This window comes from Mastigoproctus giganteus, chromosome 12 (assembly GCF_048544385.1).
Source record: "Mastigoproctus giganteus isolate SK-2022 chromosome 12, ASM4854438v1, whole genome shotgun sequence".
NCBI classification, from domain to species: domain Eukaryota; kingdom Metazoa; phylum Arthropoda; class Arachnida; order Uropygi; family Thelyphonidae; genus Mastigoproctus; species Mastigoproctus giganteus.
The window spans coordinates 177,730,377-177,756,493 of record NC_143586.1 but is presented as its reverse complement, the minus strand read 5'-3'; the positions used below and the strand labels follow the sequence as shown (position 1 = coordinate 177,756,493).

Here is a 26,117-nt window from a genome sequence, read left to right as displayed (position 1 = left end):
CCTGTGGTCTTCCGTCAAAAGGATGTCATAAGGATTTTGACGAATCTTGATGCTAAGAAAGCTCCAGGTCCCGATGGTATTTCTCCACTTGTTCTCAAAATCTGTGCTCCTGAACTTACTCGTATTCTTTGTCACCTTTTTTTCGCTTTCTTATTCCAAAGGTGTTTTTCCTTCTGCTTGGAAATTTGCTCATATCCAGCCAGTTCCTTAGAAGGGTGACAAATCTCTCCCATCCAATTATCGTCCCATTGCAATTACTTCTACTCTTTCTAAAGTAATGGAGAAATCAATTAACCACCAACTCTTAAACTACCTAGAAACCTTCTGTCAATGATCGCCAGTATAGATTCCGTCAATGTCAATCCACTGGTGATATTCTGGCTTATGTTACCCATTTATGGACTAATTCAATGGAAAGGTTCAGTGAAACACAAGTAATTGCTCTTGATATCTCTAAGGCTTTTGATCGTGTTTGGCAAAAAGGTCTTCTAAACAAGCTTCCATCTTATGGTTTGCCAACTGTTTATAGTAATTGGTTATCCAGTTTTCTCTCTGATCTCTCACTGAATTTGATGGTAGATGGCTCTCTGTCTTCTAACTACTCCACTAATGCCGGTGTCCCCCAAGGTTCAGTTCTTTCCCACACTCTTTTCCTCTTGTATATTAATAACCTTCTTCCATTGACTGGAAATCCTATCCATAGTTTTGCTGATGATAGCACATTGCATTCCACTTTCCATTTTGAGAAACCTTGTCCTGCTCAATCAGCTTCAACTTCTCGAAAATCTGCTACCAATTCCGTAAATACTGATCTTCAGGTAATTCTCCAGTGGGGCAAAGACAACTTAGTTGATTTCAACCCTTCTAAAACTCAGTCTTGTCTTATATCTTGCAGAAAGGATTCTTCTGCTCCTATGTTTATCTTTAGTGACACTCCGATTTCTAGGCAAAATGATATATCTCTGTTGGGTATTACCCTGACTTCTAATCTCACTTGGCAAAAGCACATTACAAATATTGCTTCTTCTGCATCTAAAAAACTTTGTTTTCTCTTTCGCTCTCAGCGTTACTTTTCTTCCAAACAACTGCTCACTCTTTATAAATCACAAATTCCCCCTGCCATGGAATATTGTTGCCACATCTGGCGTGGTGCCCCCCAAAACCTCTCTCAGTCTTCTCGATTCCATTCAGAAGAGGGCAGTTAGGTTAATTAATGATTCATCTCTAACAGAATCTCTCCACTCACTGTCTCATAGATGTGCTGTTTCTGCTGCATGCCTCTTCTACAGATACTTCCATGGGCACTGTTCTTCTGAATTGGCTTCTATAATTCCTGCTCTCTCTTTCAAAACAGTCCGAACACGGGCAGCGACCAGCCAACATCCGTTTACTGTCCAACTTCAAACTCACAGAACGAACTTTTCATCTTCCTTGTTTATTCATTCAACTGCCATTTTCTGGAACAACCTTCCTTCATACGTATTTCCTGAAAATTACAGTCTACAGAAGTTCAAGTCCAATGTCAACAAATATCTTCTTTCGTCTTCTCAACCTCCAATCCAAGCATGGTACTAGATACTATAGGTTCTAATACCTCTGGTATTTGGGGTTTACATAAAAAAAAAAAAAAAAAATTTGCATTCAGAACAGCTAAGTGACAATGATCTCCTTAAAATAAAGGAACAGCCTGCATACAAAGAAGCTGAAGAAAAAGAGTGTGAGCCAGATGAAAATGTTACCTCAAAGGAGATAACGATAAAAGAACAACTAGGTGAAATCTTTTGTATCGCAGAGAACCTCAAACAAAAGGTAATGGATGTTGATCCTAACATCAAAAGAAGCATGTTATTTTCCCATGGCTTAGAGATGCTTGTTTTCAACTATTGAAAATTGTGTGATGAAAAAAAGAAAGCCAACAACTCTGTTCAAATATTTCCATAACAAATAGTTGTGTATTTTATGCAATAAACATTTAATTCTATAAATATTTTAATTATCTTTTACATGGTATACAGTTAAAAAACTATTTAAAAGGTATTTTTAAAATTCTTTATGGACATTCCTAAAGGTCACAGACCAATTATAATCGATTAATGCATTTCTGTTTTGTGCAACACACTTGTGGGATGAATTAATCATGTTAATTGAAGCCAGCCTGTATGCATAATAAGCCAAAATATAAGTGCAGGTGCACTTTGAAATTTCATGCATTTAATAGTCTTAAATTTGAAAATGGAAGACTCTTTTATGTCTAATATGTTTTTTTTTAATTAATTTTTTTTGAAAATAGAAGGTGTAAAACTGCTTGTTTTAAAATTTTTAATTTTTTTTCTAAACTTAAAAATTGCAAACAGTAAGTACTGCAATCATTTAAAAAAAGATGAAATACTGCATTGTTAAAGAAGAATTCAAAAATCCCAAAAAAGTTTTCCAAAAAAAAAATTATTTAAAATGGGCAGCTGTCAGATCCTCTCCATTTTTGCTACAATAGGGGGAGGAGAATCACTGCCAGATTAAATAATCAATGAGTATTATAAAAATGAGTCCTGGTAAAGTGAAACCAACTTTGTTTTAACCCTAAACCCCTTTCCCAATGCTTCAATCCATATTGCATATTTTCTATTTTTATACAATCTTTTTTTTTTCCCTTAAAGGATGCCAATTAAAAATTGTTAAAAATTATAATGAGAAGAATATGCCATCCTATAACTTATCCTTGGTGCATATTTTTATAAAATTTGAAAAATGAGATTTATTGTTACTCTTGTGTATGCTTTTTCAAGATCAACAAAGTTGAATAGGTTATTATGTTCCCTAACAAGAACAGTTTCTTGTTAAGTTCCCCTATTTGTCCAAAAACATGACTTTTTCAGTAATTCAGTAATATTTTTAACCCTTGTCTGTAAGATAGTTATTACCTTTTATGCTTGGTACACTGAAGGGCCTCAGTAGCCAAGTGGTCAGGAGTGGGAGTGCAGTAGCACATGCTCTTTGAGTAGACCGGGGTTCAAGCCCCTGACTGCTAAATACGGTTGATCTGCCAACCTGCACTGGACCAAAGTGGCAAATTATGGTCCATTTTCCCTCAGCATGAATTGTTGAGGAGGCTTCTTCTGCAGTGGATTGATAATGGCTGCAGTTTACCTTTACCTTTTTTTACACTGAGGAGTTTTTTTTTTAATAAACATATTTATTTGGTTTTTTTTTTTTTCGTCACTTTTTCTATTTTGATAATCAAAATAGTGTTCAAAATTTCCCATTTCTGTCTTTTCTTCTTCACTGACATCTTCCACTCAGCAAAACATTTGCCCTCTCTCCTGAAATATCATTCTCTTCTATTTTAACTTCATTGTTATCATTTGTTGGCTACTTTAGTTATGGTTTTTTTATCTTGTTTAAAGAATTTGAACTAAACACTAAAACATTTTTCTACTTTGCTGATATGTTTTTTCCACCATATTTTGTGTCACTTGAATTCTTTAACTTCAGAACAACGGTGCCCTAAGGCACTGTTTATGCTTAAATTGACAACTATCCTTGAACCAATTATACTAATAAATCCCTACCTTTCCTGAACAACAGAAACTGTCTTAACAGTTTTCTTTTGCATAGAAGAAATTTGAATTTTGGCATATTATTTGGAAAATGAATATGCTTCTTACAGCAAAGTCCTCTTTCGGCAAAGTCCCTATGGTCTGTGACAACCAAATCCTCTGCTTGCACCTTCATGATCGAGGTGTGGTGTCCACACCACATGGAGGAATGCCGTCCCTCTGTGTTACCAGGCAATACTAGGAGGTAGATGACCCTCATCAACCGGTGCAATACCACCACTTTGCTTATTGGAGGCTTGAGGTGGTGGAACCCATGTTTAGTCTCCACAGCTAAGTTCCGGTCAACCCTTCGCATTGCTTCCATCATGCAGTATGACTGATGACTTTTGAGGTTATGATGGACATCATGACGAGATCCAATCTTCCTTACATTTCAAGGGTAGAGCTCTAAAACGGTGTTTGCAGGCCGGACCAAACCTATTGGTAACTCTCTAGGAGGCTTCCAGATCAGCTAGTGCAGGGGTGGCCAACTTAATTTGTAATGCGATCTACTTTTTTCCTTCAAAATGTGCCGTGATCTACCATCTCAAAAATTTCATTGCACATGGTTAAAAAAGTTAATCAACACATATTGAAAAATGTTGTTTATAAATTTTAAAATTCAATACAATTCAGAATTCTTATTTTAAATTCATACGTATTTAAAATTTTAATTTATGCAAAGTTTGTGTCTTCATGTCATCTGCCAAGCTTTCAAAATCGGGGATATACTGTGATAAGTTCAACAGTAAAGAATCTTCTGTACACAAGTCCGTAAGAGCACAGCGATTCTTCGTCTTTGTTTCAAATACGAAAAGGCCGATTCACATATATGTGGAACCAAAACAGGAATTTAAAAGTTCACTGCATTTTTTTTACATTTGGGTACTTTTCTCGGCAAACATATTTCCAAAAGTCTTCTTCTGATGATCTGGCTTTTAGGAAGATATCGTTTCGCACTGTAATAATTTAATTTTCAAGTAATATTTTCTCCACGAGCAAAATCGCTGCGATTTTTTCTGCAATTTGTTTCGTATCTAAGTGGACATTAAATGGATAAGAAATAAATTGAACAATGTCTTCAATTGTTTTAAAATTACTGAATCTAAAAAAAAAAAAAAAGATTTTTGTAGATAAAATTAGTTTTAAAAAATACAAGAAATTTCAAATTGTTTGATATTTTAATTGTACTTATTTTGACATTTTGTCCTTTTTAACAATTGTTTATCCTGTTTTACATACTGGAGGAACTCTACATGTAAAAGAGAAATTCATTGCAATCTGTAACTCTTCCTTGATTGATTCTCGGTGACTTCTGTTTCTTACATCTCTCAAATTTGAAAGTGTCTGCAATTCTGCCCAGACACGGGAGGGAGTACATGATGAGAGCTTTGTCAATCAATTCGGCCCTGGAGGGAATGTGCGAGGCTCAACGGGTAGAATTTTTTTCAGCGTGGTCTGTTCTTGTTAACAGGAGAGACTGCTTCTACAGGGATGGGATACACTTAAATAGAAAGGGTGCAAGAATATTTGCTGATGCTATCGAGGCAGTGTTAGGTGTGTCGGAAAACTGCTAGCTTGGGGGGGGGGGATTCACAGACTAAAAGGTTAAAAGTAGCTGCAGGTAGAGGTGAAGGTCATTCTTGCACTTCTTCTATTAGAATAAGCAGCGGCCTGGAGCGAGGGGTGCTGGGGGTTTCAGGGACTAAAGGCAGTCATCGTGAAACAGGTGGCTTTATGGGATGTGTTAGCATAACTAAGAATAAGAATAGGTGCATGTATACCAATGCTAGAAGTATAGTAAATACATTTGATGAATTTGAAGTGTTGATCAAGACATCAAAGGTGGATATTGTTGGGATATCAGAGACGTGGTGTCACAGAGATATTAGGAATGCAGAATTGGAATTTGGGGAGTACAATGTGTACAGAAAGGATAGACAGGATAGGAAGGGAGGAGGTGTTATGCTGTTAATTAAGAAAAACATAAAATCAAAAGAAGTGCATCCAGTTGATATAGATGAACAGTGCACTATTGAGTCAGTTTGGCGTGACATAAGCACTGCGAAAGCAAAATTAAGAGTAGGAGTGTGTTATAGGCCTAATGACTCGAATGAGCACAATGAACAATTATACAGAGAAAAGAGTGGGCTAATAAATCAGAATGTCTTATAATGGGGGATTTTAACTTCCCAGATATTGACTGGAACTTGTGGGTTGGTTACTTGCACACAAGTAAGACTTTTGTGGATTTATTGGATGATTGTTTTCTGCAGCTTCGAGAGGCAACCAGAGAAGGTAATATCTTGATCTGGTTATCAGCAGTGATCATTCATGTAATAAGAATTTGCAGGTAAAGGAACCACTAGGTGGCAGTGATCACAGTGTACTGATGTGGGATTTACTTCAAGATATAATTACCATCGGGGTTAAATGAAAGGGTTTTTGCTTCCATGAAGGTGACTATAGTGGTCTCAGACAGTTTTTAAATTCTGTACAGTTGGATCAACTGATGATGTTACCAACAACAAATTCTAAGTGGGAAGCATTCAAGGAATTAATCGTGGAAGCTACTAAAAGTTTCATACCTATTAAGAATTATTGGTCAAGGTATAGGCCTAAATGGTTATCAAATGAACTAATGAGACTCATGACAGAGAAGAAAAATGCATGGGCTGCATAAAAATTAACAGGTGACACAGAAGCCTATGGCAGATATAAGCTAGTCTGTAATCAAGTCACAAAGGAGGTTAGGCAGGCGAAGGCAGATTACGAGAAATCTTTGGCAAAGGATGCTAAGAAAAACAGCAAGAATTTCTCTACATATATAAACTCTAAAAGGAAGGGGGTGAATCTGATTGGTCCACTCGTTATCGATTGTTCGACTGTTGATGATCCTGCTCAGATAGCAAATAAACTGAATGAGTATTTTGCATCTACATTCACACATGAGGAGTTATGCCAGAATGAAAATGCCAGAAGGTTATCAAATTGTAGCAGGGTGCTTAATGATTTTGTAATAACAGAGAGCAAAGTGGAGGAGAAATTGTTGAAGTTAAACATAAGAAAGGCAACTGGGTGGATGGGATCTATCCAGTTATATTAAAGGAGGTGGCAAAGGAAGTAAGCAAACTATATTAGCCATAATTATGAGAGCATCCTTGGACTCAGGGTAGGTCCCCACAAACTGGAGATGTGCAAATGTGTCACACAAAAGGGGATCTAAGGGTGACACAAGTAATTACATACTAGTTAGTTTAACTTCCGTTATGGGAAAACCATAATTATGAGAGCATCCTTGGACTCAGGGTAGGTCCCCACAAACTGGAGATGTGCAAATGTGTCACACAAAGGGGGATCTAAGGGTGACACAAGTAATTACATACTAGTTAGTTTAACTTCCGTTATGGGAAAATAATGGAGTCACTGGTTAAAGATGCATTGCAGGATTATCTAGACAAGAGTGCAGCAATAATTCAGACACAGCATGGGTTTGTTGAGGGAAAGTCTTGTCTGACAAATTTGATTGGTTATTATGATGTGGTTACAAAGGAACTGGATGCAAAAAATAATTTTGATATCATATACTTGGATTTCAGGAAAGCTTTTGACACTGTTGCACATGAAAGACTACTGTACAAATTGGAGCAGAATGGTATTAAGGGTAAATTGCTACAATGGATAAAAGGATAGTTGAGTGGAAGAAGACAGAGTGGTAATCAATGTGTGCTGCTCTTCCTGGAATAGGAATAATGTTATTAGTGGAATCCCACAGGGTTCGGTGTTGGGTCCACTGTTGTTTTGTATATTTATCAATGATATTGATGAAGGTATATATCAGGCTTAGTGTCGAAGTTTGCAGATGATACTAAGGTTGGCAGGGTGTTTTAATGACAGTAATGGCAGTGTGCTACTGCAACAGGATCTAGAAAATTTGGGCAGATGGACTGAGAAGTGGCAAGTGAAGTTTAACCTTGACAAATGCAAAGTACTGTATATGGGGTGTCTCCGTAGCCAGGTGGGAAGGAGCAGCAGTGCATAGCACACGCTTCTGGGTTAGACCGGGATTCGAGCCCATCACCACCAAATATGGAGGATGCGGAAAGGTCAGAGAATGACCACCGCATATCTCGGAGCAATATGGCCTTAGTTGCTAATGCTCCTAAAAACCAAATAACAAACTGTATATGGGTAGAAGTAACCCTAGGGAAATGTGCCAACTGTGTGGTACTACACTTAAGGTGGTAGAAAATGAAAAAGACCTGGGAGTAATTGTGCAGTCAGATATGAAGTTTTCTGAGCAATACAGACAGGCTGCCAGGGCAGGTCATGGGATTTTGTCAATGATATACAGGAATTTTGCTAGCAGGGAAAAGGAGGTGATTGTCCCTCTGTATAAGGCAATGGTCAGGCCACGCCTTGAGTACTGCGTACAGATCTGGAGGCCTCATTTTCGGAAGGATGTAGATTTGCTTGAGCGTGTACAGAGAAGGGCAACAAGATTGGTGAAGGGATCCTCTTACCAAGAGAGGCTTAAGTTCTGTAAATTGCAATGGCTGGAGACGCATCTGTGAGGTAAACCTCACAGATGCGTGTCCAGCTATCTACTTCAATTTCATCAACAAAAACACCCTTTGAGCCAGGAATACTTAACAAATATCCTACTATTCTACTGATATTGGGTACATTTTCTTTAGGAACTTTGGGAAAAATCAAGCCACTTGTGCACATCATTTCCTGTACACTTAACACTTTCCAGCAACTTCAACCATTTCTCACAAAACTCTTCATACAACTCATGCAGATTTACACATTCTTGGAGTTGAAAAATATGAATTGCTGTTTCAAAATCTTGATACTTAATTTATTTTGTTTCCAGAGAAAAGTTTATTAACTTAGAACACTTATTTTTTCTCACTGAAGTCATAGTTTTTTTTTAGGTATTGCAATAAGCATTGTATCCTTCTCTCACATAGTGTACAATGAAAGTGAAAGAACTATATGTTCCATGACTTCTTCTGCCTTTCTCATGGTAGGCAACTGTTGTTGCCAACAGTTTTTGAATAGTTGCAGCGTGATGGTTGTGTTAGCAACCAACTTTTAACTATATTTACCGGGACATTAAAACATGATTTTCATCGTAAAAAGAGGAAGAAACCTACTTACAGGCAAATTAAAAACGTAAACAGTAAAATCAACCAAAAAAATGAAAAGCTTACAGGAAAAACGTAGGACCTGGCAAACCTATTCCTACACCATACTTTTATTGGAGGAAAAAGCAATTTCCACTTTGAAAAAATTTATGATTATGAAAACAGACGTATGCTCAGAGAGAGAGATTGAATAAAATGAATAATTGAGTTCTATAATTATTTCTTAAAAAAAGTTTTTTTTTTTTTCTTGTCATTGGTTTATAGGTGAGACACAGATGGTGTGAACTGATTGTAAAACATAGGTTAAGAGAAAACTATAATGATGTTAAGCATTTTCTTCATGAAGATTTGGTGAGTTTTATCTTTGAGAAAAATCAGTTGGTTAAGTAAACAGATTGATTATTGAAAAAAATGCATTTTTGATGTCTGTGAAGATGTGTTTTCATACACAAATACAAATCACACATATACAAATCATTGATTGTAATACTCTATTTTCACATGCAAGTTGGCTATATAATAATTTCAGGATTTGAAGATCTCTCTCTCTCTCTCTCTCTCTCTCTCTCTCTCTCTCTCTCTCTCTCTCTCTCTCGTGTGTGTGTGTGTGTGTGTGTGTGTGTGTGTGTGTGTGTGTGTGTGTGTGTGTGTGTGTGTGTGTGTGTGTGTGTGTGTGTGTGTGTGTGTGTGTGTGTGTTCCTTTGGGAAAAAATTTAAATATTGGAATATTCCTTTGTTAATCATACACTTCAAATATCTGAAAATATATTTCATAATTGCATAGTTCTTAGGTACATAACTTGGACAAATAATCAACATGAAAAAAAATGACCAAAGTGACTGCCAGAAAGCTTTATTACATTACAAATTTTACAACATTCCTTCAGTATAATCACAAGTAACATCTACAGCATATTGCACATGGCTGAAGTGATGAAAGCATTTTTCTGTTTGTTATGTCTCAAAGTCATTTTTATGAGCTATTGCAAGGACTCCTTGTATAAACTCTGGAGTCTTTGCAGGTAGCACAATGGTTATAATCACCATCCTCCTCTCCTCCTCCTCCTCACACCAGGTGGAAATGGCCTGTGATATTTTTGCTTCATGGTTTGGAAGCGAGTTTGTACCATCAGTGAGACACCACTTGCTTTCCAAAAAACTTGAAGAAAAGGCTCTGTTACACTGCTCGGCTCATCCTTTGACTGATTTCCTAAAATCGAAAGATGGCATGAACAGAGTCACATTTCTGCCAAAGAATACAACTGCACTGATTCAACCATGAATCAAGGCATTATTCAAGCCTTCAAAGCATACTATTATGGTGAACTATGCTGGTGTTGTAAACTCAGAAATTCAAGTCCTAGAATTTCTGGAAGACGTTGCATACAATATTGAATTAGCTTGGGGGAGAAAATAAGCTCAACATCAATTGAAAACTGCTGGAAAAACGTATCGGAAAAGATGAAATCACTAATAATAACCTTGAGTTAATGGTGGTCAGGCATCTGACCACTATTAAGAATTATGTATTGAAAATTGCTGTCATCAATTCCGTGTGTGTGCGCGCACGCACACACACACACCAACCAAAATTTTCTGTTGGTGAAGTGGGGGCTTCAGTGTGTGTGCATGCACGCATGCAGCACAGGTTCACAGGATGATAAGCAGAGGCGCAAATATTTGATGTTGCCGACATAAGCTATTTTAATTGCATGTCATCACCTTGTTCAAGAAGTGGCTTCTTATTGTGACGTGAAAGCAGCAATAAGCAGATTGATAATTCTCTGGATTTTTGCTGCTAATTAGTTTATGTTGAACCTGAAAAGAAAGGTAGAAACAAATTCTTTGCTTCTATTAACACTAGGAGGATGAACCACATTGGTCCCCTAGATATGAATGACATAATTATTAATGATCCTGTTTAAGTTACTGACAAACTGAAACAAACAAGTGCTGAGTGAATCACATTAGAGCAGAGGACAGTTGGTCCCTGCTCTAATGTGATTCACTGGTTCACCCAACACTTGTTTGCAATAGCAATCTGTATATTTGAATACCCTGCCCTCCCCTAGAGTTGCACTGTGTTCTCCTAGAATATCATGATTCACCCCTAACATCTTGGGAGAAATTTACCCATTAGGAGGTGTTTGGGTGCCTGAGAAGCCTGATCAAAAAAAAAAAAAAAAAAAATACCATATTTTCTTTAAATTTTTCAATTGAAATAACTGAAATAAATTAATGGCAATAAACATACTTACTTTCAAAAGTATGTTCTTTAATCTAAATTTACTTTTAACCAAAACTAATTAACAAGAAAAGGGCTGAACTGATGGCCAAACTGGAAATGCTGCAAAGCAACTTAATTTATGACAAGGAGAAATTTTGATAGGTGTCTGTTTATTGGCCCAAAAGTTAACTTTTTTTTGTATCCATGAGTAATTTACATCTCTATCTAATTTTCTGTAGCTGTTTGTACTTCAACAAGCTTCCAGTGTCCACAGCTCTAAAACACTATGATCATTCAGTGCTATAGATGAAAAATATCTTATATTTAATAAAATAAATGACATTATTATTAATGTCATTTATTTGCTTCCTTTTCATTATTGAAAAGAAAGCAGCTTCTCTGGTGTTCTGATTAGCTGAAGTTTTTAGCATTAGCATTTTTTAGAATTAGTTGAGGCATATGATGCAAGAAAGCAATCTTATATAGCATCAAAAAAAAAATTAAAAAGTACTTCCCATTTCACCCATTCAGTCATTACTGAAGTGTTTATAAAACTTTTTTTTTTTTTTTTTTTTGTAGTTGTTGGCACATCGGCTTCTGTGGCCATAATGCACCTCCCAAGGTTTTTTTTTTTTTCAGTACTTTGATCCAAGCCCGAGGCGGGATTCGAACCCGCGACCTTTGGGTTCCTAGGCAAGCACTTTACCCACCCGGCTAGCCCAGTCAGCTATAAAACTTCTCTGAGGAATTGCTTTGAGCTGCACAGTGCTAGCAAGCACTGCTCAGTAATGCTGTTTTATTTTTGGTTTACTTATTGTTTATGTGCATTTTGTTTGAGTGATTGATTTTAGCTTACCGTGTAGATAGTTTCAACTTCTCTGTTTAAAAATGGCCTCAGAGACATCAAGTGGATCAGCTAATGCTAATAATATGAATAAGGTAGGTGAAAACCTATAGGAAAAACTTTTTGTTGGAAACTAATTTGGACATTCTAAAAAGACTAGATTCGGGGTACCACTAGATTTACATTTCATTTAGTGGTTTTGAGTGATCTGAAAATCAAAGGTATCACAAGCTGTTATTGTAAATAATGTAAATACAGTATACATATAGAGCTATGTATTAGGTATGCCTCCATGCTGTTGCTGACATAATCCATTTTAATTGCATATCACCACCCTGTTCAACAGGTGGCTCATTACTGAAATGTGAAAGTAGCAATAAACAGATTGATATTGTCTGTATTTTATTGTGTACTATTAATTTACTAAACATATACTGTATTTATGTTTTATTGCATAATTTATGTATATGAATTTTATATTTGGTATTAGCCATGTAGTGCAAGAAAGTTACAGGCCTTTGCTGCACCATCCTAAAAAAAGCACATAAGAAAATACAAATCGTGCACATCCCTTCCATATAGGTAACTTATTCAGCTGACTTTTGAATTTATTCAAACTGTCAACCGCAACTACCTGTAGAGGCAATTTGCTCCAGTAATCAACAACTTGCTAGCTAAAAGAATGCTTCCTACAATCTAGTCTATAGATTCTAGAAATAAACCTCTTCCCCTGTAATTTTAATTTAGGACCCCTAGTTGTGGAATTTTTCCAGTGAAAATTCTGCCTTTATCATGTCTCTTCTGAGGTGCCTGGCTGCCAACCTCTGTAGCCTCATAATCAAAGTCTTTCCTTGTACAGTCCCTTTTGCCCAATCTTGCCATTCAAGTGGCAAATCTTTGGACCCTTTCAAGCAGCTCAATGTCTTTTTTTAGATGAGATATCCATAGCCAGACACAGTATTCCAAGTGTAGTCTTACAGTTGCCTTATACAGTGGGATTATGACCTCCTTATCTCTCGAGGCTGTTGGTGATTAATCATCAATAGGACATCATGGGCTTTCTTGGCCACCTGTTTACACTGCTCAGAGAACTGCTTGGCTGCTTGACATCGATCATTAACAACTCTCCCAATCTTTACATCATCTGCAAATTTTGACATCATGACCTGTATCCTTCATCGATGTCTATTAAAATCAGAAACAGTAGTTTGGGGGACAATTTCTGACATTATGCCAATCTGAAGAAAATTTCCATTAATCATAATGCTCTGCCTTCTGCTCTGCAGCCACCACCCTGCAATCCATCTTAGAACCTTTTCAGTAATGGCCCCAGATGCCAAGCAATTTGTGATCAAATGTGTTTGCCACTGATTTTATGCACTCTTGAAGAAATAAAATTGTTTCCTTATTTACAGCATTACCGTAATACTCAATTAAATACTGTATTTGTTGGCTTATGATATGCATTTTTGTTCCCTTATAAATATCTTTAAAAATCACTCTGTATCTTAGAAGCCAAAAGAGGCAATGCAGCACATGTGCAAGCAAAACCAAGAAGTCACCAAGCAACAAAATGTAGTTAACAGATAGTTTGTTTACATTGCAATCACGGTCAGTACACTATTCAGTAATTACCAGGCTGTTGGTGGAGTAACAAGTGAATTCCAGTTATACATTTAAGCCCTAATCAATGGCAGACACATCAAGAAAGCAAAATTATACTATTGGATTTAAGCTAAAAGTATTACAGTATGCCAAAGAACACAAGCAACAGAATAAAATTTTGAACCACCGCCTACTGAGAAGATGATTCATCAGTGGAAGAAGCTGTTAAAACAAAGCACAACCTTTGAAAAATTCCACCTAAATAGCCAAATTTGGAAGAAAACTTGTGCAGTTGGATAATGGAACTTAGAGACTTAGAGATAATGGAACTTAGATATTTCAGTGAGTACTAAAATGATAATAGTAGAAGCACAGAAATGAGCAGCTGATATTGGGATAAAAATATGGTATTAGTAATGCAATGGATGGCACTGAAGGTCAATTGGTCCTTCAGGTTGACACAGACATTCTCTCAGATATGCCAGACAAGCTGTACTTGCTACCTGGGAGTCTAAAACGCTGATGGAACTGATATTCGGGTGACACTCAAGTCATTTACCCAATTTCAGCGAAGTCCAGATGGTCTGTGACAGCCAAATCCTCTGCTTGCACCTTCATGATGGTGGGACTGTTAATAATCCTGGGTAAACCCCCATGCACAAGCACACTGTGGGTGACCACCAACGTAAGCAGGGGTAGAGGTGTGGCGCCCACACCACATTGAGGAATGCTGCCCCCCCCTCTGTGTTACCAGGCAATACTAGGTGGTAGATGGCTCTCATCAACCGGTGCAATACCACCATTTTGCTTATTGGAGGCTTGAAGTGTTGGAACCCATGTTTAGTCTCCAGAGCTAAGTTCCGGTCATCTCTTCCATCATGCTGTATGACTGATGATTTTTGAGATTATGATGGACATCATGGCGAAATCCAATCTTCCTTACATTTCGAGGGTACAGCTCTAAAATGGTTTTCGCAGACCAGCCACTAGTTAGTACACTGGAACGAACCGATTGGTAACTCTTTAGGAGGCTTTCGGATCAGCTAGTGTATAATCTTGCTACCTCTACTCTGCCGGATAGTGACTGGAGGAAGTCCAAGTAGTATATATGTGGGGGTGGCATTGTCAAGGCCACATTATGTCAAGGATCAGGGTATATTCTTACCAGGTGTGTGCCATATCCAAAAATTTCATTACTTCATACAGCATGTTCCCTCCCACTTTTTCTTACTATTGAATACACCACAAATTGTCGAACTAATAGAGTAAGCTTATCTGCAAAAAGATATTAACCTCCCAAACACTAGTTCATTTCACAAATATACGTGGTCTAAATTCTAATCTCAACAATGTCCATTTCCACTTGCAGTCTGCCAAACCCCATGTACTTTTTCTGACAGAATCTCAGTTATCAGTTGATTCAACTACTGCTCATTTCAGTTGCCCAAATTATTCGCTGTATGATTCCTTTCGCCTCAAAGGTGGTACTTGTGCATATGTCCGTACCGATATTCCCTGTCAGAGACTTGGTAATTTGGAATCTTCTCTGGCTTAAAATCTCTCTACCTCATTCTGTAAAATTCATCTGTTGTCTGTACCGTTCTCCCAACTCCACTAATCACTTGGAGCACTTCAGCTTCCTCTCTTTGCAACTAGACTTTCTCCAGTCCAACTTTCCTAATAGTGAGGTAATTTTCCTTGGTGATTTTAATGTTTACAACTCCAGCTGGCTTCCATTTTCTAATCACACTGACCCAGCTGGCCAAGATGCTAAGGCTTTTCCAATTACTAATGACCGTGCACAGATTGTTCATTTACCTACAAGAATACTGGATAATCCTAATCATACAGCCAACACGCTTTATCTTTTTCTCACAAACCACCCTTCTAAGTACACGGTCAAAGTGAGCGGTCTTTTACGCACCTCAGATCACAACTTGGTGACTGTCTCTTCTGCAATGGAGCCATTATCTCATGGCTATTCTCAACCTCGTGATGTTTGGCATTACAAGAATGCAAAATGAGATGAACTGCGAGATTTCTTTTCTTCTTTTCCTTGGTCGGACTAGTGTTTCAAAACTTCTGATGTCAACTATTGCTCAGATCGTGTCAATGAAATTATTCTTGTAGGAATGGAATCCTTTATTCCACATGCCACTTTAAAATCTCATCCTCTATCTAAACCTTGGATTTCCAATAAATGTGCTAAGATCGTTCAAGATAAGAATGTTACATATCGTAATTGGCTTGTTTCTAATTCTTCAGTTTCATTTATTTTCTGCCTGCACCAAAGCTCGCAACAGTTGTAAAGCAGTTATTAATCAGTCCAAACTAGAGTTTGAACAGGCTAAGAGTAGAAAACTTGCTTCTTGCCCTAATTGTAGCCGAGCATTCTGGTCCCTTGCCAAAGCTATTGACCGCAACTTTTGCCCATCTCTGCTCCCACCTCTATCCAAACCAGATGGTTCTGTTCTCACTTCAGCCAAGGATAGAGCTGACCTGCTAGCATCCCATTTTTCTTCCAACTCATATATTAATGATCACCTCCCACCATTCCCAACACGCTCCATTCAATGCCTCCTGTGGTCTTCCATCAAAAGGATGTCAGAAGGATTTTGACGAATCTTGATGCTAAGAAAGATCCAGGTCCCGATGGTATTTCTCCACTTGTTCTCAAAATCTGTACTCCTGAACTTACTCCTGTTCTTTGCCGCCTTTTTTTTTCACTTTCTTATTCCAAAGGTGTTTTTCCATCTGCTTGGAAATTTGTCCATATCCAGCCAGTCCCTAAAAACGGTGACAAATCCCTCCCATCCAATTATCGTCCCATTGCGATTACTTCTACTCTTTCTTAAAGTAATGGAGAAATCAATTAACCGCCAACTCTTAAACTACCTAGAAACTTTCCATCTGATCAATGATCACCAGTATGGATTCCGTCAATGTCGATCCACTGGTGATGTTCTAACCTAATCCAGAACATCACCAATGTAGATCCACTTGTGATGTTCTGGCTTAAGTTACCCATTTATGGACTAATTCAATGGAAAGGTTCGGTGAAATACAAAGGGTACTAGGAAAGTTTTGCAATATGACGCAACAATGAATCACAGGAAGCTGCTTGTTGCTGCATGTTGAGACATGTTCATACGTGCATAGTAGCTGCCGCGCCAAGTCAATGGGCTCAGTTATTCATTAGTAGTGAGAGTGTAAAGTGCTTGCGATGGCATTGTGGTCACGAAATGAGATAAGGACAGTTTTGCGGTATAATTTCGTGCGTGGTTTAACCATAGACCAGTGCTTAGAAGAAATGACTCTTGCACTAGATGATGATTGTCCACATCGTACAACGATATTCAGGTGGTATAGAGAATTCCAAAGGGGAAATTTCACTCTGGAGGATTCTGAGAGGCCGGGAAGGCCATGAACGTCAGTTTCGGAGGAAAACGTTACTGCTGTGAGGAAAATGCTTGACGAAAACAGGCGAGTGACCTACCAACAGATAGAGGATACTTTGGGCCTGAATGCACCAGCAATTCGTTCGATTCTGCAAGATCATTTGCACGTGAAGAAACTTTGTTCTCTCTGGGTGCCGCATCAACTGACTGAAGAGCAGATGACACGACATGTGACTTGGTGCTGGGAGATGTTAAAAAAGTTTGATAAGGGACAATCTCGGTATGTGAACAACATCGTGACAGGTGACGAGACTTGGCTGTACTATTACGATCTGCCGACCAAGGCTCAAAATAAAGTTTGGGTCTTTGATGATGACGACACACCCGTAATTGTCAGAAAATCCCGATCTGTAAAGAAGAAAATGGTAGCTGTATTTTTCAAATCGAGTGGAATTGTGGAACGTGTCGTTTTGGACACGCAGAAGACAGTCACAGCTAAGTGGTATACTGAACAATGCCTGCCTAAAGTCAATGGATCTATGAAGAACCTGCAGCCGAAGTCAAGAATGGACACCTGGTACCTCCATCACGATAATGCTCCAGCTCACCGCGCCAAAGCCTGCACCGAATATTTGACCACGACAGGACCCATGAACGTCAGTTTCGGAGGAAAACGTTACTGCTGTGAGGAAAATGCTTGACGAAAACAGGCAAGTGACCTACCAACAGATAGAGGATACTTTGGGCCTGAATGCACCAGCAATTCGTTCGATTCTGCAAGATCATTTGCACGTGAAGAAACTTTGTTCTCTCTGGGTGCCGCATCAACTGACTGAAGAGCAGATGACACGACGTGTGACTTGGTGCTGGGAGATGTTAAAAAAGTTTGATAAGGGACAATCTCGGTATGTGAACAACATCGTGACAGGTGACGAGACTTGGCTGTACTATTACGATCTGCCGACCAAGGCTCAAAATAAAGTTTGGGTCTTTGATGATGACGACACACCCGTAATTGTCAGAAAATCCCGATCTGTAAAGAAGAAAATGGTAGCTGTATTTTTCAAATCGAGTGGAATTGTGGAACGTGTCGTTTTGGACACGCAGAAGACAGTCACAGCTAAGTGGTATACTGAACAATGCCTGCCTAAAGTCAATGGATCTATGAAGAACCTGCAGCCGAAGTCAAGAATGGACACCTGGTACCTCCATCACGATAATGCTCCAGCTCACCGCGCCAAAGCCTGCACCGAATATTTGACCACGACAGGACTGAAACTTCTCGAGCACCCTCGCTACAGTCCAGACCTAGCTCCCTGTGACTTTGCACTGTTCCCGCATGTGAAAATGAAGCTAAAAGGGAGGCGGTTTTCCAGTGATGAGGACCTTCTACGGGCTTGGGACAACGAGTGTGCTTTACTCCCTAGTGAAACTTGGCAGAACTGGTTTAAAGATTGGTTTCGGAGGATGGAGAGGTGTATTGAATGTAGAGGAAATTACTTTGAAAAAATTAAATAAACAAAGCTGTATTGCAAAACGTTCCTAGTACCCTTTGTACAAGTAGTTGCTCTTGACATCTCAAAGGCTTTTGATCGTGTTTGCATAAAGGTCTTCTAAACAAGCTTCCATCTTACGGTTTGACAACTGTTTTTAGTAATTGGTTATCCAGTTTTCTCTCTGATCTCTCACTGAGGGTGATGGTAGATGCCTCTCTGTCTTCTAACTTCTCCACTAATGCCAGTGTCCCTCAAGGTTCAGTTCTTTCCCTCACTCTTTTCCTCTTGTATATTAATAACCTTCTTCCATTGACTGGAAATCCTATCCATAGTTTTGCTGATGATAGCACATTGCATTCCACTTTCCATTTTGAGAAACCTTGCCCTGTTCAATCAGCTTCAACTTTTAGAAAATCTGCTACCAATTCCTTAAATGCCAATCTTCTGGTAATTCTCCAGTGGGGCAAAGACAACTTAGTTGATTTCAACCCTTCTAAAACTCAGTCTTGTCTTATATCTCGCAAAAAGGATTCTTCTGCTCCTATGCTTATCTTTCATCCGATACGCTCCGATTTCTAGGCAAAATGATATATCTCTTTTGGGGATTACCCTGACTTGTAATCTCTCTTGGCAGAAGCACATTACAAATTTTGCTTCCTCTGCATCTAAAAAACTTGGTTTTCTCTTTCGCTCTCGGCGTTACTTTTCTTCCAAACAGCTGCTCACTCTGTATAAATCGCAAATCCGCCCTGCCATGGAATATTGTTCCCACATCTGGGGTGGTGCCCCCAAAACCTCTCTCAGGCTTCTTGATTCCGTTCAGAAGAGGGCAGTTAGGTTAATTAATGATTCATCTCTAACAGAGATTCTCCACTCGCTGTCTCATAGACGTACTGTTTCTGCTGCATGCCTCTTCTACAGATACTTCCATAGGCATTGGTCTTCTGAATTGGCTTCTATAATTCCCACTCTCTCTTTCAAAACAGTCCGAACACTTGCCACCACCAGCCAACATCCATTTACTGTCCAACTTCAAACTCACAGAACCAACTTTTCATCTTCCTTGTTTATTCATTCAACTGCCATTTTCTGGAACAACCTTCCTTCATACGTATTTCCTGAAAATTACAGTCTACAGAAGTTCAAGTCCAATGTCAACAAATATCTTCTTTCGTCTTCTCAACCTCCAATCCAAGCATGGTACTAGATACTATAGGTTCTAATACCTCTCGTGTTTGTTTACATTTAAAAAAAAAAAAAATGTATCACCAATTCACAAAGGGGATTCAAAAGGTGACACAAGTAACTATAGACCTAACCTTTTGATACTGTTGCACATGTAAGACTGCTGTACAAATTGAAGAGATATGGCTTTAAGGGTAAGCTGCTACAATGGATAAAGGGATAGTTGAGTGGGAGACGACAGAGTGGTAATAAATGAACCCTGCTCTTCATAGATAAATGTTATTAGTGGGGTTCCCCAGGGTTTGGTGTTGGGCACGTTGTTGTTTTGTATATTTATCAATGATATTGATGAAGGTATATCATGTTTAATGTCCAAGTTTTCTGATGGTACAAAGGTTGGCAGGATTGTTAATGACAGTAAAGACAGTATGCTACTTCAACTGGATCTAGATAATTTGGGCAAATGGGTTCAGAAGTGGCAACTGAAGTTTAACATTGACAAATGCAAAGTGCTGCAAATGGGTAGCAATAACCAAAGAGAAACATACCAACTGTGTAGTACTACCCTCAGGGAAGTTGAAAGTGAAAAAGACCTGGGGGTAATTGTGCAGTCAAATATGAAGTTTGCTGAACAGTGCAGACAGGCTGCCAGGGCAGGTCATGGTGTTTTGTCAATGATATATAGGAATTTTGCTAGCAGGGTCAGGGAGGTGATTATCCTGTTATACAAGGCAATGGTCAGTTATACCTAGAGTACTGTGTACAGGTCTGGAGGCCTCATTTTAGGAAGAATGTAGAGTTGCTAGAACAAGTATAAAGAAGGGCAACAAGATTGGTGAGGGGTACAAAGGGGTGCTCTTACCAAGAAAGGCTTAAGTTCTGCAAATTGCAGTGCCTGGAGAGAGTAGGCACCTGAGAGGTGATCTGATTGAGGTGTATAAGGCCTTGAATGGGTTGAGCAAGCTGAATGCTGATGGGATTCTTCCTCTTGCTCAGATTAAGAACCTGAGTGGGCACAAATTCAAATTGAGTAAAGGCAGTTGTAGAATAGATGTGCGGAAATTTGCCTTTAGCCAGCGGGTAGTTGATTGCTGGAACAAACTTCCATCTTTTGTTGTGGAAGTTGATAGCCTAAATAAATGTAAGGCTGAGCTGGACATGCATTTGGAACGAATGGAGGGATGAAATGGAATGGTTTTTTTTTTTTTTTTTTTTGGCTGATGCTGCATAAGCTTGCTTTCTTGCATCGTATGCCTCTATTAATGCTAATATAGGCTGCTAGGAGAGTTCATGGGACTCTGTCAATTATATACAGAATTTTGTGAACAATGACAAAAAAGCAATTATCCTGTTGCATAAGGCATTGTTTGAGCTACACCTTGAGTACTGCATATACATCTGGAAGCAATCATGTCAGGTACAAAGAAGAGCAAAAAGATTAATCAGGGACACAAAGAGGTACTCTTTCCATAGACGATTTCACTTCTGCAAACTACTGTCTGGAAACTAGACATCTCTGAGAAGACTTGAATGAAGTGCTTAAGGCTTTAAATGGATTGAATAAACTAAATGATGATGCATCTTTACTCTTATTTTTGGATGATGCACCTATAAGGAGACATAATTTTAACATGAAAAAGGAATGGATATGTGAAAATTTGCTTTCAGCCAGAGAGTAATTGATTGTTAGAACAAACTTCCATCTGGTATTGTGGAAGTTAATAGTGTGAATAAATTTAAATAAAGATTAGATAAATTATTAGCGGAGATAAACAGAATGATGTGGATAGTGTTTTTTTTCTTCCTGATGCTGTATAAGCTTGCTTCGTTGCATCATTTGCTTCTACTATTACTATTAAATGGAAATAAATTGTTTTAATACTGACAATAAATCTTCCTGGGAGCACTTGACTTTGATTGACTCGGTGCTGGCCTTTATATTGTTGTTATTGTTGCATTTGAACATTCTTTGCAGAATGCTTCATCAAGTAACTCATCAGCTGATAAAATTTTTAAACCTATTTTTTTAATGTGCAATCACTCATTATATCTGAATGCTGTGCATATCTTAAAGGTTGCATTTGTGCCCATGTTGTACTCACTAAATATAAATTCTCAAATAACTATAATTGGAGCAGCAATCGTTTCATCAATTTCACTATTTTCCTGAACCACATTTCGTTCCTACTAGTAAGCACCAGCTGAATCAGTATCAATTCTACTTAATTTTTGTAAAAATGTTAACCTTTTAAAAAAAAACCAAAAAAAACTGTTTATTCTTTGACCCTTTAGTTTTTCTTAATTCATTTTTTGCCTTGTAATTTTTTTACAGCATTATCTGAATTCATCTCACAGAACTTCTGTCCAAATAAACTCTATGCTTATCTACCTAGATTTGGAAGGAGAACATATAGATTTTCTTCTTCTCTGACATTCTATAAACATACATACACTTCTATCTCGACAATGCTGTTCTTACACTTATAGGCACCTCCGTAGCCAGGTGGGCAGGAGCAGCAGTGCGTAGCACACACTTCTTGATTAGACCGGGGTTCGCGCCCACGCCCACCAAATATGGAGGATGCGGAAAGGTCAGGGAATGACCACCGCATATCCTCAGAGCAATATGGCCTTAGTTGCTAATGCTCCTAAAAACCAAATAACAAACAACAAACAAACTTACACTTATAGGCCCCGGGTGCCAAGCATTTTCATGACCAAGCAATTCTCGTGCGATTGAAGAGTATTTTTCTCTAAGCGACTAGGTTCTCGTTTTCTCCCTTACTTATTAAACTTTTCCGTTAAGTAGCTCTACTTTCTTAAAAGCACTAAGAGAGCCCAGAAGAAGGAAAGAACCTTTTTCTTTAATTTAATTTGTCTTACTAACTGTACTAACCTATATGCTTGGCCACAAGTGGCACTGCTCCTGCCTCCCCATGGTGGGCCGGTAACCTGGGCGGTAAAAATATACCCCCAGGGCCAAAAGGTGTTAACGTGGATACGAGCAGTTATCCACCTTTATAGCCATCAAGGTTAGAAATTCCTGACAATGACCATGACACCAACCAACCCAAAAGGCTTAGAAGGGAAGCACAATGCCATGATGAATTACCAAATTTCTTGGTGATTCATTCTTTATCCTCCCAACCTCTGGGCAAATTATCACCATTCTTGATTCAAAAATATTTGGAATCAATTACTGGATCACCAAAAATTGTGAAAAGACTACAATCTGGAGATCTCATTGAAACAGCCACCGCAAAACATTCTGAGCGGCTCCTAAACACAACATCATTTTCTGGGCTCACAATATCAGTTACTCCACATAGAACCCTAAATTCATCAAAGGGTGTGATCAGTGAGTGGGACCTAATTACAGTCTCCGAAGAAGAGCTACTTCAAGAACTGAGTAGTCAAAAAGTTACAAATGTGAAATGGATTATGACTAAAAAAGATGGAAATCTCACTCCAACAAGATCCATCATCTTAATATTCAGTACAACAGGCTTACCATCCTTGATTAAAACTGGCTATTTGAATTGTCGTATTAGACCGAATCCTGTTCATTCCTTCAAATTCCAGAAATACGGGCATTCTCAGCAGGCATGTAGAGGTGAGGCCATATGTCCCATCTGCGGCTCTAAAGATCACACTCAAGCAGATTGCTCTGTCAAAACTCCTGTTTGTCCAAACCGCAAAGGAAGCCACCCAGCCTTTTCCAAAACTTGTGAGCTATGGATTACAGGAAAGAAAATACAAAATAGAAAATAAAGGCACGTAAACAAGTTATGTCGACCGTGCCTAGTAATCGTTCCTATGCAGCTCGCACTCGAAACTTTGTTTCTACTGCAGCTCAAACAGATGTATCAGTTTCACCTAACACCTCTCTAGTGAACTGGCTCAAATCTACACTTTCAACCTCTAAAAAAAAAATAATCCTCCAAAAAAAACTAGCAAAGCCACAAATACTCCAATCAGCATTCCTACTCATACCCCATTGGTCCCAGTTGAAAAAGAACAATTAAAATCAGTCTCAAAAAAAAATGGAATCTTCCACCAAAAGTATGGATGTAGATGAGCTGCTAGATAATGAGGAGCCCATTCTAGAACTCCATGTAGATGACACCATGGATATTGGATGCCCCACATTATCAAAAAAGGACTGGAAAAAATGTCCCACGCACAAAAAACAGTAAGATGAATCATCCTCAGGTAAACCTAAATACAGTCGATTCCGGTTATTTGGGACACATCGGGACTAGTGCATTTTGGCCCGATTAAGCGGCTCCCCCAATTATCCGAAGTCTCACGTAAATAGTTAAAAATACAACGTGCACCCCCCCTTTACAATTGGTTCACTGTACAATCAAATCACGTTACGACGAATTCACCACAGTAAAGTTCCGTTCACTATACGATGTGTAGTAAGCGCCGGTCATTGTGATCACGTTTGTGAATTGAATTTTAATTCTATTAAACAGCGATTCTAATTAGCAAAAATAGGAGGAATATTATCCATAGGCTATAAAAGTAAAGATATATTAAGCACAAATTTACTCTTTATTACCTTACCAATTAAAAAATTAAATGATACGTGAAAATCGGAAGAATATACGTGATAATCGGATGAATTAATACGTACTGTAATAATGTGTACATACTAACTAAACTAGTTGACATTTCTGTTCACTGAAATTTGTGGGTGGGGGTTAAAATTTAAAACAGTAAAAAGATAAGCAATCAATAACAAAGAACACGGCACACACAAATTGCAAGTAACACAACACGCATAAGTGAGAACGGAGTAACAAATTACGAAGCTTTAAAAATAGGAATGAAGAGAAGATCTGAAAATTAATTTTTTTATTTGATTGAAGAGTTCATGGAAGTGTAAACACATTTTACCATAATAACCCACAGAATTCCAGCTGTCGGTATTACCGCAAATTCAATAAGATCGAGTTTACTGTCCGTTTATGATAGATTTCACTAACAGAAAAGCCCAATAAACAGGTGACTGCTAATTGTTTTTATTGTTTTATGGTTGTGACCTCCAGAAATCCGACCGTACTACGTAGTTCGGTCGGAGACAATCGTAGGGTAATCTCCAGTGCTGAGGTCTCCTGCCCCGATTAAACGGCATTTTGTCCCAATTAAGCGAAGTAAACCCTGGCTATTTTCTCGATGGGTTTTTGTTTTTTAAGATTTGCCCCAAATAAACGGCTGCCCCGATTAACCGGTGGCCCAAATAACCGGAATCCACTGTAATGCATAACATCATACAATGGAATTGCAGAGGACTAAGCAGTCATTCTGATGACTTAAGAGATTTAATAGCTCAATTTAATCCCATAGGTGTATGCTTACAGGAAACATTCTTGTCACCCAAAATTTTCAAGTTATACCATTTACAGACGAGATAGGAACTCAGAATCACCTGCACGTGGAGCAGTTGCAATTCTTGTTAATGCTAATATACCATCCAGGCCGATCCATTTGAGAACTACCCTTGAAGCTGTGGCAGCTCGCATTGCAGTTGGTACATCATTTACCATTGTTTCCATTTATATTCCACCTATGCACCACTTCTGCTTTCAGAACTTGACAACCTCATTGCACAACTCCCAACTCCAATTTATTTTTGTGGTGACTTTAATGGACACCATTCATTGTGGGGATCTGCCACAATGGATAAAAGAGGCAAATTGATGGAGGAATTTGTGCATAATAATGATCTTAATTTATTAAATTCTGGATCTCCTACCTACATCCACTTAGCAACCGGATCTGCTTCCGCAATAGACTTACCAATTTGTTCACCATCCATATTTCCAATCATGATATGGTCGGTATTAACCGATCCCTTTAACAGTGATCACTTTCAGTTATTGGCTTGCTACAAACAGGGGTAACTCCAAATCCCGATCAACGTTGTTGTTGTTGTTGTTGTTGTTTGGTTTTTAGGAGCATTAGCAACTAAGGCCATATTGCTCCGGGGATATGCGGTGGTCATTCCTTAACCTTTCCGCATCCTCCATATTTGGTGGTGACGGGCTCGAACCCCGGTCTAATCAAGAAGCGTGTGCTACGCACTGCTGCTGCTCCTTCCCACCTGGCTACGGAGGCGCCTCCCGATCAACGATCCACTTGGCAGTTTAAAAAGGCAAACTGGGGTGACCATTCCGCCCAAATACTCTTAGACAGATTTTATGTTCAAAGACAACATATTGATGATGTTGTCAATATCACTTACATAACCAATCAGATTCTGACTGCTGCTAAAGCCTCCATTCCAAAATCCATGCCATATCGTAAACCCAGAAATCACTGGTGGTATACTGATTGTTTAATTGCCAAACAGGAAAAAACCGTGCTTGGAATAATTTCCACAAGTATCCCACCAATAGTAACCTAATTGCTTTTAAAAGACTAAAAGCAAAAACTAGACAAGTTAGGTGGAAAGCAAAACGGGATTCATGGATTGCTTTTGCGTCAACCATCACCAGAGACACGGGTACACGGGTCATCTGGAAAAGAATACAGGCATTAAATGGCAAATTTGCTCAGCTGCCCTCTCTGATACTTCATTGGAAAGGGAAGGACATTTCTATCCTGA

The 26,117-nt window shown here is 38.5% G+C and overlaps 1 protein-coding gene across 1 annotated transcript in view; it reads left to right on the top strand.

Moving 5' to 3' along the window:
- Nucleotides 1–26,117, top strand: part of LOC150077626 (aminopeptidase O-like) — a 407,406-nt gene that overhangs the window by 350,415 nt on the left and 30,874 nt on the right. Inside the window, exon 13 of the mRNA XM_090385969.1 lies at nt 9,011–9,097. Coding sequence (XP_090242095.1) covers nt 9,011–9,097 — 87 coding nt within the window. The remainder of the gene's footprint in view (nt 1–9,010; nt 9,098–26,117) is intronic.